Source organism: Hemicordylus capensis, chromosome 13 (assembly GCF_027244095.1).
Source record: "Hemicordylus capensis ecotype Gifberg chromosome 13, rHemCap1.1.pri, whole genome shotgun sequence".
In the NCBI taxonomy this organism is placed as follows: domain Eukaryota; kingdom Metazoa; phylum Chordata; class Lepidosauria; order Squamata; family Cordylidae; genus Hemicordylus; species Hemicordylus capensis.
The window spans coordinates 23198433-23218016 of NC_069669.1; the positions used below are offsets into that span (position 1 = coordinate 23198433).

Here is a 19584-nt window from a genome sequence, read left to right on the forward strand (position 1 = left end):
TTATTTAACAAATTTATGTACTGCTCCAAACCTATCTGGGCAGTTTACAATAAAAACAAAACAAATTAAAACAAAATAAAATTTAACACCATGTTTAAACTGTTTAAAACTATTTGAAAACTATAGATCTCATTAAAAGCCTGGATGAACAAATGTGTCTTAACTGCCTTTTTAAAAGCTGCCAGAGATGGGGAGGCTCTTATTTCATCAGGGAGCGCACGCCAAAGCCTTGGGGCAGTAACAGAGAAGGCCTGTCCCTGAGTAGCCACCAGATGAGCTGGTGGCAACTGCAAACAAACTTCTGTTGATGGATCTCAGTGGGCAGTGGGGGTCATAATGGAGAAGACGTTCTCTTAAATACCCTTCACCTTGAGTCTTTTTTCCTTCTTCAAATGTTCATGCTTGAATATTGGTGTTTCCTGCTGGGGGGGAAAGAGCAACAAGAAAAAGAATGGATGTTGACAAACACTGTTCTGTTGATATGTTAACCTTTTAGATATGAAGAAGCTTCTCCCGAACATGCTATCTCCTGATCCGAGAGAACTTCAGAAAGCAATTGAGGTTCAGTTATTGAGAAGTTCAGTGTGTCTGTCAACAGCGATTAACCAAGCGGAACAGGATCAAAAATGGCAGCCCATTACAGAGTGAGTTCTTCATACTCATGCAGCAGTTGGAACTTAGATGTGAATGCAGGAGCTGGCAGGATGCTAGGGGCCACTGCTGAAGGTCAGCGGTCTCTCCCTCACCCCCGCGTCTTCCCCCAAAGAGCCAGGTGACTGGGACAGCCATGCACCAAAGCTTTGGCCCGGAATGCAAGGGGATTTCCCCAGTCACCTTCCTAGCCACACGCCAAGTGGGCGAGCCGCACAGAAGCACCTGTTTGACTTCAGTGAGTCAGTCTGCCGGAATCACTGGCATAATTCTTTAAATGGTGTGTAAATAGCTGTGTAATGAACTTAAAGGTGTTGAACTGTTTCCCTGGCTCCTCTTGTTCTGAGAGCTCAAATGAACAGCAATCTTTGTAGAGATGATGATGATGATGATGATTGATTTATTCGATTTCTATACTGCCCTTCCAAAAATGGCTCAGGGCAGTTTACATAGAGAAATAAATAAATAAATAAATAAGATGGCTCCCTGTCCACAAAGGGCTCACAATCTAAAAAAGAAACACGAGATAGACCCCAGCAACAGTCGCTGGAGGGATGCTGTGCTGGGGGTGGATGGGGCCAGTTGCTCTCCCCCTGCTAAATAAAGAGAATCACTGCTTCAAAAAGGTGCCTCTTTGCCCAGTTAGCAGGGGATGTGTGCTTTTAGTAAGTGTTCCATGGGATGGCATAGTGGATTGGTACTTAGCTGTCGGTGTGTGACTAAAGCATAACCACGTGAATCATTCTCATCTCCTGTAACCCTTGTGTTTCAGAAACCTTGTAAAATACCTAAAGCAGACATCCCGGATTGCGATTGGACCTTTAAGACTGGCCACTCTGACGGTCTCTCAGTCTTTGCCAGTCCTGAGTACTCTGCAGCTGTACTGTTCCTCTGCTCTGGAAAATACCGTGTCAAACAGGCTCTCCTCCGAGGTATTTTTGTGTTCTCTACCAAAGCCTTTTGCAAGGTTGCCCATTGACACATGCCAACACATATTCACATGAGGCTTTCTCTGGCATGTGATGGAAATGGACAAATGGTGGTCAAGGTCTCTATCTGCTACGGACTCTTAAACGGCTGCTTGAGAGTGGTTGTATGGTGAGGTGAGGCCCAGACCCTCAGCACGGTCTCCCTGTAGGTGTGAAGGCAGGAGGCAAAGCGTTGCCCAGGGCAGCCTAGGCATCCCTCCTTCTGAATATCTTTGCTTGTAGTCTTTGAGCTAACCTTTATAACTGCTTTGCATAATTCTTGTGGAGGATGATGATGCAGATTATTATAGCGTGAGAATTCAGTAACAGTATCGGTGTTTGTTCAAAAGAGAGCCAGCATGGTGTAGTGGTTAGAGTGCTGGACTAGGACCGGGGAGACTCGAGTTCAAATCCCCATTCAGCCATGAGACTTGCTGGGTGACTCTGGGCCAGTCACAGGGTTGTTGTGAGGAGAAACTTAAGTATGTAGAACACCACTCTGGGCTCCTTGGAGGAAGAGCAGGATATAAAATGTAAAATAAAAAAAAATGGTCATGCCAAGACATGAAAAGCTCTAAACAGATTATTAGAAGCAAAAAACTGGTCATTAACAGACTTTTCTATCCTGCTTCTTGCTGCTTTTACTATGGCCAAGATGTCAAGGAGACAGTTTTGGGAGTCTCGAGGGGCTCTAGACGACTTGTTCTCTGATGCTGGAGGCGTCTCACGTGTGGCTTACGCGCCCCCATGTGACTCTTGAAAGGCAGGACTATGCTAATCAGGCCGAGCTTTTTACGGATGGGAGGAGCCACCCCCCCCATTCTTCTAGCCCTGTGAGGCGGCTCCGAGGCGGCTCTGGTTCTTCCTCCACTTTCTTTGTCAACTTCCTTGTCTGTCTCTTCTCTTTCCCTCCCTGCACCTCCACCCTCTGCCTCCGCCTCCTTTGGGGAGCCCACCGAGGGGTTTCCTTGTGCGCAGCCATCGCCAGTCAGCGGTTGGGTGGCTTTCCAGAGCAAGCAGAGCCTCCAGCCACTGCTAGGGAGGGCGGGGAAGTGGCCCAGGCACCAACTGCTTTGCTGCTTCCTGACAGTTTCCCCCGCATGCCCATCGAAGCCTCGCGGGGTGTGTGGAAGGCCGAATGGGATTGATCCTGCCGGCAATGGCGTCCTCTGGCCAGAAGGCCCCAAAGAGAACAACACAATGGCAAAGATGGGGGTGACTGCAGAGGGAAAAGGCAAAGGCTCAGCAGCCTCCAAACAAACCGTAGTTCCTCGCACAGTGGTGACCAGAAGCTCAGCTACAGGGGTGCCTGCTGACCCGGTGAGCTCGGCCCAAGTTGGGCCTACTGAATCTTCTACCCCCTCCTGCCCCCAGTCCTTCGAGGTCATCCAGTCTGACCCAAAACGTTCCCACAAGCCAGGCTTTAGTGCAGTTACCGGGGGACATGCCACTTACCTGGGGTTCATGGTTCAAGGACTTGTTGGCAAGTTCCTTTTGAGAGATATGATCAACTAAAATCGCAAAAGAGAAACCAAACCAAATGGACATCCTCTTCCAGTGCGGCGGCTTCCACTTCTGAGGCTCCGGCCCATAAAAAAAGCAAAGAAAACACATGAAGTCTAAAAAGGGGGGATCTAGACAGAGAACAGAGTGTGCTCTCATCTGAACTCTGAACAAGGCTCCCCCAGCCCCTGGATCCCAACTCCTAGAGGGACAGGCCCTTGCCAGCCAGTGTGCTCTCTAATCTTTTCCCTCATCTGTGTGCGGAATGAGTTTTGTTCTGGGCAGGAGTATCAAGGCAGTGTGTGCGCACCATGTGCATTCAGAATGAAGCCTTCCTGATTCAACCTGAGCAAGATCTAAAATGAACTGAGCGGACATCAGAAAACGTGTGAGCGCAGGCATGTGTGCACGCCTTAGAGAGAACACTGTTGCCTGCTGAACCTCCGTAGAGGCCTCCACAAGGACCTCCAGTCAACCTCATACCTATTATTCCTCTAGAAGACGACCCCGTGGCGCCTGCCACCCTGGGCCTACCTGCTGACCCACTGGGAGGCTGGGATCCAGAACAGCCAAGTTCTGAAGGCAAATGGTCTGACAGCCGGGAAGCTGAACCTTCAGAGGCACCTCTGAGACTTGTTCAGGCCATAGATTTGCCACCCTTCATGACCCAAACAGTGGCAAATAGATATTAACCTCCCCTCTCCCAAGAGGCACAACCAGCTAGTAAAAGTGCTGCTCTGGTGTTCCCAGGTTCGAGACCTAATAGCATATCCCTTCTGTTCCCCAAACAGTTCATGGAAGCGGCAAAGAGCAAATGGACTGTGTCCACTCTGTCAAAAAGGGCGAATGTGGTGGCAAATAAGCTTTAAGCTTTCCGAGCCAAATCAAGGGTGTGCTTGCCACTATAGAGGCTGCTGCAGATGCCCTCATTGACAGTGCAGTTTCTAGCCACTGTCCCCGATACTGCCTGAGTTCCCCAGACTGTTCCACAAGCAGTCTCAGCAGCCTCAAGGTTGCCATTACAATGACATCATCGGTGCTCTGTTCCGAAATGTTCCTGAGGTGCAGCCTGGGGTCGTCTTCATCCAGAGGAACCTGCACTGTAAAGAAACAACTCAGCTCACCGCCTCACTTCTCCCGCAGCTCGCTGGCATTCCTAATCAAGACAGACAGCCTACCTGACCAGCTCTGAGCTTGAGGAAAGTAAAATAGGCACTGCACGAGAGCTTGTAGAGGCTGAAGATCCTGTCCACAACTTTCCGCCACACTTTGATGAGCCCCTCCGTAGGCCCAGGGCACATATTATGGGTTCACATGTAAACAAGAATAAGAAAATCCTTATCTTCTAAAAACAAAAATAATGATCAGCATTCGTCTGGTCTGGATTCTGAGGACCCAAACATGTAGAAACCTAGTCCTACGGCTCCTGATAAGCGTAAGATCATAATGACACCCGTGACTGATTTAGAGGCTGACCTGAGAGGTAGCCAGATGGGGAAGAGGGAGGAAACCAAGACCCTGACATGGTACCATATAAGGATGAGAGTGACTGGTCTGAAGAGGAGGATCCAGAACCTGGAAAAGTCTCCCAACATCTTTTTATCTTAGAGGACTTTAACACATTCGCTCAGTTATGACAAGGGTTATAACTGAGAGGATGTGCAAGCAAGATGTGCTGGTGGTGGTTGGAGACTGGAATGCCAACGTTGGAAATGGTAAGCAGGAAAACACAGTCGGACTGTATATGGCCTAGGAAACAGAAATGAAGCAGCAGAACGACTCATTTGTTTCTGCCAAGCCAATGATCTCTTCATTCTTCGGACAACCAAAGCAGCGCCTGTACACATGGACATCACCAGATGGAGTACACCGAAATAAAATTGATTACATTATTAGTGCAAGGAGGTGGAAGAGCTCGGCTATAACAGCAAAAACGTGGCCGGGGGCTGATTGTGGAACAGATCACGAACTGCTCATGTGCCAGTTCCAAGTCAAGCTAAAGTGGAAAAGCAAAGCTTTCCAGTTTCCACGATATGATCTTGAGAATGTACCCACCATTTTCAAGGAGAACATCAGGAACCGCTTTGAAGTTCCAAACCTCATTGATAGGAAACCAGAGGAACTGTGGAATGAAATCGAAGAAGTTGTTAGGACGAATGTGAAAAGAGACTGCCAGAGACCAAGAAACAGAAGAAAGCAAAATGGATGTCAGAACAGATAGTGGAAATTGCCAAGAAAAAGAGAGAAGTCAAAGTCAAGAAAGATAAAGGCACCAGGAAGGAATGTAATAGGAAATTTCAGAAAGCTGTTAGAAGAGACAAGGAGCAGTACTACAATGACATCTGTAAAGACCTTGAAGATGGAAATAGACATGGAAAAACAAGGAAGGTTTTCCAAAAGATTTCTGAACTCAGAGGGAGGTTCCAACCTCAAATTAAGGGATGCCAAAGGACAGATAGTAACTGATTCAGAGAAGTACACTCGGCCCTGGGTTGCCACCAAACGAGCCGGTGGCATCCGTAACAGGTGACAGGGTTTATGACCAAGGAGGTGCTCTCTCAAATAGCCTGGACCTAAGCCATTAAGGGCTTTATAGGTAATAACCAGCACTTTGTATTTCACCTGGAAACATTTTGGCAGCCAGTGCAGTTCTTTTAAAACCAGTGGTTTATATGGTCCCTTCGTGTTGTCCCAGAGACCAGTCTGGCTGCTGCATTCTGTATCAGTTGTAGTTTCCGAACTATGTACAAAGGCAGCCCCATGTAGAGCGCATTACAGTACTCAAGCCTGGAGGTTGCCAGCATATGTACCACTGTTTTAAGGTCATTCACCTCTAGAAATTGCCACCAGCTTGTTTGGTGACAACCTAGGACCGGGCTTTCTCTGTGGCTGCCCCAGGGCTTTGGAATATGCTCCCTGCTGAAATAAGAGTTTCTCCTTCACTGTTTGTTTTCAGGAAGAACCTCTTCTGAACTTCAAGATTCTCCTGTTCTTGCAGGCTTTTAACAACAATAACGTTGGTCAGGGTACCTGTTTGTAACTCAGCCTGGAAGAACTGGGGCGGGGCTCCCCCCCCCAGGCTCTTGTAGGCATCTGTTTCTTTTAGCTGATTAACATAGTCCTGCTTAGGAGCATGGGAGGAGCATAACTCCTAGAGCTGTCCTTGACTCCAGCAGCCAGAAGAAGCCTTCATGGTAAGGGAACCAATGCACCATTCCAAGCACTCAGATCCTGTGCTTTTTCCAGGATTGCCTCATCCCTCTCTTCAGTGAAGCATTGCGTTCATGCAAGCAACACGATGTGAGACCCTGGATGCATGCCCTCCGATACACCATGTATCAGAATCATTTGCTGGAGAAACTTAAAGGTATGTCTATTAAAAGAGAAGCATCTGTCCTTTATAGGTTTAACAAATAATTGACTTCCATTAGTGTTTGCTTATGTTGATATCTACTTTAGCTTGTCTGCTTATGTCAGTTCTCTTGGGAGGATATAAACTCATTTGTTGCCCAGATGTTGTTCAGAAGAAAAGCCTCCTCTTAATCTAATTTTCCGCCTTTAAAAAATTCCATCGGATAAGAAAGGTTGGAAGGACATATTTTATCAGAATCTAATACTTTTAGATCAGCAAAATATTTCAGGATATTGTTTTACTTAAATAGGAAAGGATCCATATATGTAGACTCGGTCCAGGAGTCTCTGATTGTAAAATATGGTTGAAGTGGGCACAGGGCACACGTGTGCCTAAGCCTCTGAGGGGGCGGGGGGGGGAGCTTGCTGGGTGGGAAGCAGCCTGCTCTTCTCCTCCTCCACGCCCCGCCAGCCTCTCCTCAGAAGCAGTGGGGGGGGGGGCCCTCTTGCCGTTTTGTCCCAGTATCTTACAGCACTCGCATGTGGTCACCCATCCAAATGCAGACCAAGGCAGATGCTGCTTAGCAAAGGGGACAGCTCATGCTTGCTACCACGCAAGGCCAGCTCTCCTCCTTAGTAACCTCATACAATTATATGTGTATGCCATTGTTCAAAAGGAATGTGTATAGCTTGCCACAAGTGACTTGCTTTAAAAAAGCTTGTGTACTTTTCAGAGCAAAGTGTTCCGGTGAGAAGCCATTTAATGGAACTGGGTCTGACTGCTGCAAAATTTGCACGCAAGCGTGGGAATGTTGCGCTGGCGACACGCCTGCTTGCTCAGTGCAGTGAAGTTCAGCTCGGGAAAACGACTACTGCCCAAGATCTAGTCCAGCACTTTAAGAAGCTGTCCACACCCATTCAGATGGATGAAAAGTGGGGTCCTGAGCTGGAAATTGAAAAAACCAAATTGTTATACACAGCAGGTAAGTGTCATTTTGAATTCCTGAGGCTTCTAGAACAGCTCTCCCTCCTCCCGGGGGCCCCTTCATGGTTATCTGAGAAACCTCTTTGAAATTCAGACATGCTTCGCCTTTGGTGTAGCTTTTGGGACCAAAGAATTAAACCTCTCTGTGTTGGACTAATTTCTTTTTAAAAGTTCACATACATGCGAAGGTTCTAAAGTGTGGAGGCTTGGACCCAGATGAAAACACTAGGGGAAGCATGCCCAAGAGCTGTGTGTACCAAGAAGCATTGCTTTTTAAAAAAAAACACACCACAGTTGGCTTTCCTGCCATGTCATAAGATACTTTCAAACTCCCCTCAGTTTTAAACATGGCATATGCCATGGCGGCATCTGGACTGCTGTTGAGACATGCAAGCCCATTATCTTTGCGATGCACCGATCTAGTACTCTGATTCTTTGGCCTTGCGCTTCATAATTAACTCTCCAAGTATGATTTTTTTGGAACATAAGAAGCCTCCTTATCCCCAGTCAGAGTGCTGGTCCGACTAGCTCAGTAGGGTCTACTTGGAGCAGCAGCAGCTTCTTCAGAGTTCCAGGCAGGAGTTTTCCCCAGTCCTACTTGGGGATTGAACCCAGGACCCTCTGCACGCAAAGCAGGTGCTCTGCCATGGAGCTTTGTCCCTACCCAAGTGACGGTAGTGGACTCGGGAAGGGAGCATTCTTGACAGACACTGAAATGGAAGTTCTCCAATACTAAAACGTCGTCACTGTTTTCCAGGCCAGTCTACCCATGCAATGGAAATGTTGAGTTCCTGTGCCTTATGCTTCTGCAAATCTGCCAAAGCCGAATATGCTGTAGCCAAGTCCATTCTCACACTAGCCAAATGGATCCAAGCTGAATGGAAAGAGATTTCAGGGCAGCTGAAGCAAGTCTACAGAGCACGGCAGCAACAAAATCTAACTGGCCTTTCCACATTATCTAAAAACATCTATACTTTGATTGACTTGCCCTCTGTTAATACCGGTGAGGAGGACTATCCCAGGATTGAAAGTGAATCCACAGGTAAAGATCCCGTTGGCATATGCGGTTGATCGTTTTCCCTTGCAGATCAGTATGAGGAAAAATTAATCCCACAAAAGATAGTTGATATTGTACAACAATATTACTGATATAATGTGTGTCATGTGGAAATATGGTTTGAGTTTGAGGAAATTTCCCAGGCAACTGTGATCTTACTCCTAATGATAGAAAAGCCTTGACCATTGGAGAGAGAGTGTGGCCACCTACCTGCCCCTAGCGGGATAGGCCAATTGATGCCTAATAGGGGCTGCAAACACTATTCAAACTGTTGGGCCGTTAGTTTAGTCCAGGAAGTGCTAAATTGAATTGCAGACGTACTTCGGGGTAGGATGGCAAAAGCTGGAGAAGTCCCTGCATGGCACTCAAGGGTTACTTAAGGATGCTTTAAGAGGAACTGGTCAACTTTTAATCGCGTTACAAAACCATGATGGGGGGAGTGATGGAATGTTGTGGAGAAGACAGATACTCACTTGAAACTGGTTGCAATTAGACTGAAGTACTGCTTCACTTATCGCACATCTTGTGGCACCAAATTCCATACATTACGATGACCATTAGCTGAGACTGCTTTAAATGGTGTTAAGACAAATCCATGGAAGTGGGGGTGGAGGAAAGCATAAGGGGGGGTTCTCATGCAATCGAGGAGGATTGCACATTAAGATGTCCACATTGTTTATAGCATAGCATTATTTTCCTGATAAAAGTAACAAAACTACTCCTTAAATGGTGTTTAGTCACTTCAGGCAGATCTCATGCCAAGCCTAGGGCAATCCTACCCTGGAAGTAATCAGTTCATGTTAAATTCTGCCGCTGCAGTAAACATTGGAGTTGGAGAGCCAGACTTCATCCTGGGGCAGCTCTACCGCCTGTCTTCAGCACAAGCGCCCGAAGTTGCCAAGTCATGGGCTTCGCTTGCTAGCTGGGCTTACCGATGGGGCCGAAAAGTGGTTGACAATGCCAGGTAAATCTTCCTTTGAGTGCACTTGGTTTTTAGAAGGAGCTTACAACAGACGACTTGCAGATGACAGCTCTGTGCACTGTCCCCCTTCACCTCTGAGCCTCTGCAATGCTGGCGAACAAGATTTGGGGGTTCGCTGAGGTCTGAATTTCCTACTGCCTAAAATCATTTTTTAAATGCCCGTTGCCCATTAGGCAGATGCATATTAGGGTGCAATCCTAGAACCTCCTTGTCTAAGGAGGGAGAACCCATCCCTGAGTACATTGCTTTCTGATTGTGGCCAGGTCCCTAATGTATATTGGCAAAGTACTATGGTTTCTTCTCTGTGGGTGTTGCACTTTCCCCATATATTCTCCAAGTGTATTTTGTATACCATAGAAAATTGCCTTAACGTACAATAAGATAGACTATAGCCAACATCCAAAGATTTTATTCTTGCTTTAGCTGAAGTAGTGTTTAAGAACTGTTGTGCCTTTCGAAGTGATATTTTTGACAAGTAAAAGGAGTTGCGAGGGGATTTTCTGTTGGCTCAGAAAACAGTAGACTTGCATTGGGGGCATGTAGAGGAACTGCTCCCTTGAGCTTTGCAGAAGGTTAGTTGGCAGTAACCCCATGTCCACTGAGGGCTGTGCCATCCTGAAGCTTTTCTTTTCAGTTGTTAGGTTTTTTGCGGAGGAGGTACCTTTCAGGGTTAAAACTCTATTCAGTGTGGCAAAGATATGTTAGCATCATGCCTATTGCTTTAGAAGGTGATACAGTGTGTAATATTACAGCCAAGGAGGTGTCCGTCTACTACCAAGAGAGAAATCTGAAGTTCAAAACTTGCTTCCTGAAAATATTACAGAAGAAGACAGAGAGAAAATCTATGGCATTCTTGGACAGGCAGTGTGCCGACCAGCTGGGATTCAGGTTAGTATAGATACAGGTTGCATTTCCTGTTAATGTTATGCTTGATAATATTGACTGAGGTTTCATCTATTTATCTGCTTTGTCAGTTTGAAAGCTACAGAGGAAAATGGGGTACCGTTTTTTGTTTTGTTCTAGGACGAAGACATGACCCTTCAGATTGCCGAGAGCGAAGATAATGAAGAAGATGATATGGTTGATGTCATCTGGCGCCAGTTGTTGACCAGCTGTCCCTGGCTTTCAGACCTTGATGAAAATTCAACGGAGGGGCTCATCAAAGTGTGGCGGAAAGTTGTGGACAGGATCTTCAGCCTCTACAAGCTCTCGTGCAGTGCCTATTTTACTTTCCTCAAGCTCAATGCTGGTCAGGTAGGCGGTCTGTCTTGATTAGGAATGCCAGCGAGCTGCGGGAGAAGTGAGGCGGTGAGCTGAGTTGGTTTTTTTACGGCGCAGGTTCCTCTGGATGAAGACGACCCCAGGCTGCACCTCAGGAACATTTCGGAACAGAGCACCGATGATGTCATTGTAATGGCAACCTTGAGGCTGCTGAGACTGCTTGTGAAACATGCTGGAGAACTCAGGCAGTATCTGGAACATGGGCTAGAAACCACCCCAACAGCTCCGTGGCGAGGTATGGAAGTCCTCGGCAGTCTGTTGTTCCTGTTTCTTCTCACACACCCAGCCCTAAACTTGCATGCAGTTGAAGAGAAATAAAACACATTTCACTAAAGAGCAGTTAAGAAGCCTTGGTTGTCTTGCTGTTGTTGAACTACGACTCCCATCATCCCCAGCCCAAATAAATGGTGTTGGAGGTTGTAGGCAACAGCAGCTGAACAGCCAGAGTTCCCTGCCCTGCTGTGGAGGCTAGGATCCAAAGAACCATGGACTTTGGTTCCACATCAGGGGTTTTTTGGTAATCGGAACCCATTTCCTGCTCTTTGTTGGTTTTGATGTATATGTCTGTGCAGAGCCTTGAATCCCAGCTGTATGAATTTGTCCTACCTGTTACTTAAGAAAACCAAAGAGAAGTGTAGGTTGGAGGAGGACTCGTCAGTAGCTCTTGGCTTGCGTTTCCAATGCATTGTGGGCAGTCGGTATGTGGAGACTTGGCCAGAATGCTCAGCTGGCTCTTACTGTAAGATTTCAAGTCTAATCATGGATTGTATTTCTATACTGCCCCATCTGTCAGCTTTGGGCAGTTCACAATAAAACAATCGAAAGCCAAAACCCCATGAACAGTTTAAAACAATTTTTAAAACCCTGGAAGCAGAGCTAGTTACATTGACCTAGATTCAAAGAGCTCCCTGAGTGGGCAGTTTGTGGGTTCCCCCTTTCCAGCTGCAGCCCCCAACGCCAAGTAGCACATCATTTTAGAGCAGGGCTGCTCAGCTTGGGCCCTCCTGCTGATGTTGGCCTACAATTCCCATCATCCCTAGCTATGGGCCACTGTGGCTGGGGTTTATGGGTATTGTAGTCCAGAAACAGCTGGGGGGGGCCCTGAGTGGAGCAGGCCTGTCCCAGAGGGTTCCTTGAAGAGCAGCTTATGTGGGAGGAAGGGAAGCCCCACAGCTTTAGTGGAACATATCCTGTAGTTCTTCACTCGTTCCAAACCAGTGAATTTGTAGTAGAATCCTTGGGTGGTGAATATGTGGGCATCTTGGCCCTTGAGGGGTGGAAAAATAAGTTCTGGTATTCTATCAAGTACTAACCTTTAGTGCTTGACAGCATTAGTTAAACTGCAATGTTCTGTTGATATATTCTACATAAGTTTTCAAACATAACAATGACAGTTGTGTTCTGTGGTTGCAATGGATACACGTAATTCTGTGCACCGTCAACTTTTCTCTTCCTAAAGGTATTATTCCTCAGCTCTTTTCACGCCTCAATCACCCCGAAGTGTATGTTCGCCAGAGCATTTGTAACCTCCTCTGCCGAGTTGCCCAGGATTCTCCTCATCTAATACTGTACCCGGCCATTGTGGGCACCATTTCCCTTAGTAGCGAATCTCAAGCTTCAGGTATGGTTTGAAAGACACCTGGAGGTGTGGCTTGCTCTTCATTGATGATCGGTTCATTCATAGTGATGTACCTCTTTTGCTGCTCAATGCTGCACCTTGCATAGAGCAATTAAGGACTGGGCTGGTTCAGACATGGTGTGGGTCCGTGGCTACAGGCGAGCTCCGTGCAGTGCCCCTGAATCTCGGAAGCCCGTGCTCTCCGCTCCTGTGCAAGCGTGAGCATCTCCTTCTGATCCAGGTGAAAATGAACCATGATCAGTGGTGATGTCCCAGCCAGCCAATCTCCGCTTGTTTTAGTTTGAAATAAACTGCAAACTGTAACTCACTTCAGACCTTAGGGATAGGTTTCCCTAATGACCTCTGCAGGCAGTTTCATGTAGCAGTTGAGCAGTGCGGGGGACAAAATGTTCAGGAACCCCAAGATGTAATTGCTGTGGGGCCGGACCCCAGCCCCCCCCCCCAGCACTGCCTTCCTGAAACTCCCTGCTAGGTAGGAGCAGAGCTGTAGACTGCAGTGCTCAACAGGGCATGTGTCCCTGCTGTCTCTCTTCCCCAAGTGCAGCTCATCCACTGCCATTTCTGTCCACAACTGGGCCGGAAGCCAGGGGCCCAGGAAATCCGTTCCACCCTGAAATGCCTGGTGCTCACTACTTGGCGTTGTCAGTTGAAAGGATGCATCTGTGGTCAGAGAACGTTACCATATATACCTTTTACTAGAATATAGGAAGCTGCCTTCTACTGAGTCAGACCCTCAGTCTGTCTGGCTCGGTGTCGTCTACACTGACCGGCCGCGACTCTTCCAGGCTCGGGGTCCCTCCCAGCCCGACCTGGAGATGCTGCCAGGGATTGAACTGGAGACCGTCCGCATGCGGAGCAGGGTGCTTGTCCACCCTAAGGCAGGGATGAGTCTCGTTCTGGGCAGTGAGCACGCACCCTCTGCTTTCAGAGGGGGGCCTTCCTGATTCTACCCGCGCGGGATCTGCAATGAACTAGGAGGAAACGTGTGAGCGTTTGTGCTTGCCTTAGAGGGAACACTTGGGCAGACGCTGCTTAGCAAAGCAAGGAGCCCTGCTGCTGCTTGTGGGTGCTTCTGCCTCTGCTGCGCCTTCCACATCCGTAACAGCGGCGCTCCCCCTTGCACTGTGCCGGCATGCGCTGGTGTCATGTGGGAGCAGCTGGGGGAGAATGCCGCTGGCACGCGCTGATCACTGGGCGGAGTGCTGGGGTTCAGGGCAAGGAGCAGCTCTGGACCTGCTCTCCTCCATGTTAAAGGGGATGTGTATTCCCTCTGTTTTAAAGGGAGGTGCTGGGGTTTGGAGTGCGAATCGCGTTTCGTGCACAGCCCTCCTTGATATTCTCTGTTCAGAACTGGGTGGAGTTATCCTGCCCAGGCCTATTTAAGCTTTCGGAGTTAATTTGCATAGTCCTGCCTCTGGAGCAGCGGAGGAAAGATAACCCACAAGCTCTCCTCTTATCCAGCAGCAGAAAGAAGCCTTCACGGCAAGTAACCAGGGCTCCTATTCATGCTCACTACCGCAAGACCCTCTCCCCTCCCGCACTGGGGTGTCCTGGCTGAGATCCAACAGAAAGGCACTGCTGCTTGTGCAAGGGGACGTCCCCATTCGGAGTCTCTTCCCTCTCCTGGCTGCTGCCCTCCATGCCCCACCCTGTGCCATTTTGGAGAGCACCCCAGAGCTCAGCAGCAGTTTTCCAGAGAGTGCAGCAGGTGGGAAGCTCTCTCCTGCCAATGGGACTCCTCTAGTGGCTGGTTAGAGCCAAGCCATTGAGAAACGAGTTGCAGGAAATGTTACGTCAGGATGAAATATCACTGTGAAACAGATTGTGACATACTTGCCTTCAAGCTGTTAGTTGAGTGTCGTTAAGCATTGCATTTTCCTGTGTCTCATATTTTTTAAAATGTAGAATTACTAGTAGCTGCTGCTGAGCTGCTTAAACCAAGGATGGGCACTTCACTGATGCCTGCATGGCCATGCCTGGATTTAGCTTCCATAGATAAAACCAGCTTCACAAATCTGAGGCTCCCAGACCCCATATTCGGCATAACTCACCAGTCTGTGCCATACAGGAGGAGGTCACTGGTGTGGCCTGCAGAAATGTGCGCCATTTTGAGAGTTGCATCCTCCCTCCATGAGCACACAGTGCCGTTCTTTGAACAACGTGATGATTTCTCAGTTCCTAGGTCTTGTACTTAAGGGCAAACGGTTGTCATTCTGATCAAGGTGACGGTGGCTTAGCAGCATCTGGGAGGCCTTTGGAAGGTGGGCTAATTGAAGTAAATATCTCTCTTCTCCCCACCCCCCGCCCCGCCCCCCCCAACCCAGGAAGCAAATTCCCCTCTGCAATCCCAACCTTCTTGGGCAACATTCAAGGTGAAGAACTATTGGGTGGTGAGTGTGATGGAGGCAGCCCTCCGGCTTCTCAAGAGAGCATCAAAGATGAGCCCAAGATGGGCTTAAATGAAGACCAGGCGATGATGCAAGACTGCTACAGCAAAATTGTAGAGAAGTTGTCGACTGCAAATCCAACCATGGTCTTGCAGGTATGAATTGATTTGCAGCTCCCTCTGTTTTGGCTTGTAGTCAAAGACCACTCAGGCAAGGTCTTCATGTAGTGTTAAATGTTTCATAGAAATGGCAAATTCTGTTTTTATATTGTCATTCCTAATTTGACTTGACTCATGTTTAATCCTTTATAGAAAACACAACACATACTTATGGCTTTACTATATACTGTACACGGAACTTTCCTATTTCTTCAGAGTTTTTTAATGAATGATGTTTCAGATGAGCCATATCAACAAGCATGCATTAAGCCAAAGAAACAAAAACCATTTCTACTGTTCTATTTTAGGAGTATCCTTAATTTTCCATTTTGGAAGCGTAAGGCGTTCAGCCAGAATTAACCGTCGCCCTTTGCCTCTAGATAAATTCCAGTCAAGGGTACATGGGGTAAACCTCCTGGGCAGGAGGAAATCTGTTTGACTTCTTCTGAAGAGCTGCTGCTTGCAGCATTCAAAGCGGCGGCTGCTGTACAGTTAAAAGAAATGGCACCATGAGTATTGTTTTGTGGGTGTCGCTTCAGGTCCAGATGCTTGTCGCAGAGCTCCGCAGAGTGACGGTCCTCTGGGATGAGCTTTGGCTGGGAGTCCTCTTGCAGCAACACATGTATGTCCTTAGACGGATTCAGCAGCTGGAAGACGAAGTGAAGAGAGTCCAGAACAACAACACTCTACGCAAGTAAGTTTTCCTGAGCAGTGACACAGCGGGAGAACTGCAGAGGGCTTGTGGTGGAATGCTGGCCGTAGTCTGCCTTGCGCCCTGTTGTAGCCAGACTGGTGCTGAGCATGCCATCGTTCCTAAAATGTGAGTGGTGACCTGCTCTCTCTGGTTTTTTAGAGAGGAAAAAATAGCCATCATGCGTGAAAAGCACACGGCCCTAATGAAGCCCATCGTGTTTGCTCTGGAGCACGTGTGGAGCATCACTGCAGCTCCTGCCGAAACGCCCCATGAGAAGTGGTTTCAGGACAGTTACGGAGATGCCATTGAAAGTGCCTTGGAGAAACTGAAGAACCCATCCAACCCTGCAAAGCCGGGAAGCAGCTGGATCCCTTTCAAAGAGGTAGCTCCCTTATTGGCATCGCTCAGTGGCAGAGCGTCCGCTTGGTATGCAGAAGGTCCCCGGTTCAGGATCTCCAGGTGGGGCCGGGCGAGACTCCTGCCTGAACGTCCAGCTTCCTTTGCAGTGTGTCAGGTTGCCCTTCTCATACCAATGTGTCATCAGTCAGGGTAGGCCTGATGTAGCCTTGACTACGCTTCTCAGTTGAAACTCCAGCAGTGTGAGTCTGTGGCTTATCTCCTAAGCCTATTGCCAGGATCCGGGGGGGGGGGGGGATCTCCTCCTCCTCCTCCCTAAAAGTGAACCTAAGTGAGTTGTCTTCTAATATAGCTTCTGTTAATTACTGTAAAACTAGTCTGCTGACAGAGTGGAACCACAGCAGGGGTTGGGACCTCAACTACTTAAACCTTCTGTTCCGAAACAGGTGATGCTCAACCTCCAGCAGAGAGCTCAGAAGCGGGCCAGTTACATTCTGCGCCTCGAGGAAATCAGCCCCTGGCTGGCTGCCATGACCAACACGGAAATAGCTCTCCCGGGAGAAGTGTCTGCCAGGGACACCGTCACCATCCACAGCGTGGGGAGCACCATCACAATCCTGCCAACGAAAACCAAACCGAAAAAGCTCCTTTTCCTAGGCTCAGATGGGAAGAACTACCCATACCTCTTCAAAGGTAAGAGCATCACCGCTTGGTGGGCTGCAAAGAGACATTCCCATCCTTGTCTGGGGTTAGCTTGTATTCGGGAAGAGAGCTGGTCTTGTGGCAGCCAGCATGAATGGCCTCCTCTGCTAAACAGGGTCTGCCTTGGTTTGCATTTGGATGGGTGACTACATGTGAGCGCTGTGAGATGTTAGGGGATGAGGCCATAGCTCAGTGGGAGAGGATCTGCTTGCCTGCAGAAGGTCCAAGGATCAATCCCTGGACAGGGCCGCTCTGGGTTGGGCTGGGAACGGAGTCTACGGAGTCTCCTGCCCAAAACCTCAGAGAGCTGCTGCCAGCAGTAAGCCATACTGAGCTAGATGGACCCAGGGTCTGACTCGGTATGAAGAAGGCAGCATCTTGTGTTCTTCGCTGATCCCATCCGGACCTTTGAAAGAGAGGGAGTAGGAGGTTGCTGAGTTAAACACAAGCCTCTCTCCTCTTCCATGTAGGGCTAGAAGATCTCCACCTGGATGAACGGATCATGCAGTTCTTATCCATTGTGAACACCATGTTTGCCACCATCAATCGCCAAGAGACGCCTCGTTTCCACGCCAGGCATTACTCTGTTACGCCCCTGGGGACAAGATCAGGCCTGATTCAGTGGGTAGATGGAGCCACTCCTTTATTTGGCCTTTATAAGAGGTGGCAGCAGAGAGAAGCTGCTTTACAAACACAAAAGGTAATGACCGATAGTTACTTGGCAGTTGCAACTGTGTGTCATTCCACAATCGAGGTCTCTAAAGCTTTTAATGGCAGAATCCTGACCCAAATTAAAAATATGTTTTGAAAGCTGATGCCCAGGCCAGGGAGTTACAGCGCTCGGCTGCAGTCCTAGAAGTTGTGGAGGGATCGTAGTGGTGGTGTGTGGTGCTATGGCTGCTTCAGCTGCAGAGCTGTGAGCTGGTGAATGTCCCGGGTGCCTGCTCTAAAGCAGAGAAACTGGAGCACCATTACACCTTCTAGAAGACCAGGCGGCTTCGTACTGTGACTTGTGGCTTCATTGGAAACTGCCCGAGTTCTTTGGGCGTGTACTTCCTCTTTTCTCAACAGCAGGAGAGAGTCTTCTCCCCCCCCCCCCCCAAACCACTAGTTGTCTTCCTGGAAGCACCTAGTTGGCTGTTACAGGAAACAAAATGCTGGGCTAGATAGACTTTTGATCTGATCCAGCGGGGGTCTTCCCATAGCTTGGATTTATTTTCCTGCTGTAACTCCAGTCTGAGCCACGTTAGACTAGTTACCTGTCTTTAGGTGAACTATACAAACGGGACTAATGGACTGTGTTTTTAGGCCCAAGATTCCTACCAGACTCTTCAAAATCCTGGGATTGTACCTAGACCCAGTGAACTGTATTACAGCAAAATTGGACCGGCTTTGAAAACAGTTGGTCTCAGCCTGGATGTGTCCCGTCGAGACTGGCCCCTAAATGTAATGAAGACCGTTTTGGAAGAGTTAATGGAATCGACGCCACCCAATCTTCTTGCTAAAGAACTTTGGTCGTCCTGTACGACACCCGACGAATGGTGGAGAGTCACACAGGTAGGTGGGGACCCCCTCCCCCCCTCTTCCTCCTGTAGGCCGTGTGTTGGGTGAATGCCCTCTGGATGAATTGTGTGGCCCACAAGCCACTGGTGGCTTCCATCAGGCTTAAGGGCAGCCTGTTGACAGCAGCTGCAGAAATGGAAGGTGTACCAAAGCAGCATAGTTTTGAGGAAGGCGCTACTGCGGGTGAGTCATGCTTAGTCTGTGCGAGAAGACTCCATGCAGGAGAGCTCTGAATTGCAGGGGGGAATAAAGGCAGCAGGAGACAGAGGCCGAGGGAAGGGAGTCGGTGGGAAAGAGGAGGGCTGGGGCGGCTGAGCAGGGGCATTTAAGAAGCCCACAGAACATCTCGGGCTTCATAATCTGGGTCGGCACTACGTGAGTTAAATATATAACCAGTTCTAAGAATAATCTTTTTTTAAATTAACACAGTTAGAGCCCAGGCCCCGGTTGTGTTCACGTGGTGATTGTGCATAGGTAAAGAATTGGGCTGGGAGGGATAGATAATAGGCTTCAATGGGGAGAAAGGGGATGGGTGCTCAGTCTTGGCTTCTTGAAGAGGTACTACTACTACTACTACTACTACTACTTCTACTACTACTACTTCTTCATCTCTACCTCAATAATAATAATAATAATAATAATAAAAAAGATATTGTATACCACTTTTCAAGTTCTCAAAGTGGTTTACATAGCGGAAGGGAAGAGGATTCCCTGCCACCAAGAGGCTCAGAGCCTAAAAAGAAACACCAAGGAGACCCCAGCAAGAGCCTCTGGGAGGGTTGCCATGCTGGTCCAAAGAGGGGCAGAAGCTCCCCCCTGCTAAAGATGAAAGAGCCACCACTTTCAAAGGGGCCTGGTTGTTTTAACAAGCAGAATTGTACAAGCAGAGAAGTCACTCTGTGAGATTATGTCCATGAGGAGTAGTAATCATTGTGTTCACTTACATTTTAGAAGTTTTCACATTGAAGTTTTTTTGCCAATGTGACTTCCACTTAAAGCATCGTGAAGTTCATTATAGTAAAGTATCTCCTTCCAATGTGGATGCACTCTTGCCTTCCAGTTCTAAAATTCTATTTTTTTAAATTAAGATTTTATTAATTTCTAATACAAAGAATACAAAAGGCAAGGAAAAAAATTAAAAATCGAATCAAAAAGATAAAAGGCATCTCTAAACTTCTGTATACTGTGGTAAAGTACAGTTGATAAAATACTAATTTACTGTCTATACCATAAGAATGTATCCTGTAATAGCAATCATATTTAGGACTGGTTTATGTATTCTTTCAAATATCAAACCAGTTTTCAA

At 47.9% G+C, this 19584-nt stretch overlaps 1 protein-coding gene across 1 annotated transcript in view; it reads left to right on the top strand.

Moving 5' to 3' along the window:
* Positions 1–19584, top strand: part of SMG1 (SMG1 nonsense mediated mRNA decay associated PI3K related kinase) — a 77051-nt gene that overhangs the window by 34033 nt on the left and 23434 nt on the right. Inside the window, exons 27-42 of the mRNA XM_053276198.1 lie at positions 497–644; positions 1424–1583; positions 6369–6489; positions 7208–7456; positions 8216–8500; positions 9335–9479; positions 10250–10385; positions 10521–10751; positions 10836–11013; positions 12238–12399; positions 14742–14959; positions 15502–15656; positions 15816–16038; positions 16460–16706; positions 17186–17415; positions 18024–18272. Coding sequence (XP_053132173.1) covers positions 497–644; positions 1424–1583; positions 6369–6489; positions 7208–7456; positions 8216–8500; positions 9335–9479; positions 10250–10385; positions 10521–10751; positions 10836–11013; positions 12238–12399; positions 14742–14959; positions 15502–15656; positions 15816–16038; positions 16460–16706; positions 17186–17415; positions 18024–18272 — 3137 coding nt within the window. The remainder of the gene's footprint in view (positions 1–496; positions 645–1423; positions 1584–6368; positions 6490–7207; positions 7457–8215; positions 8501–9334; positions 9480–10249; positions 10386–10520; positions 10752–10835; positions 11014–12237; positions 12400–14741; positions 14960–15501; positions 15657–15815; positions 16039–16459; positions 16707–17185; positions 17416–18023; positions 18273–19584) is intronic.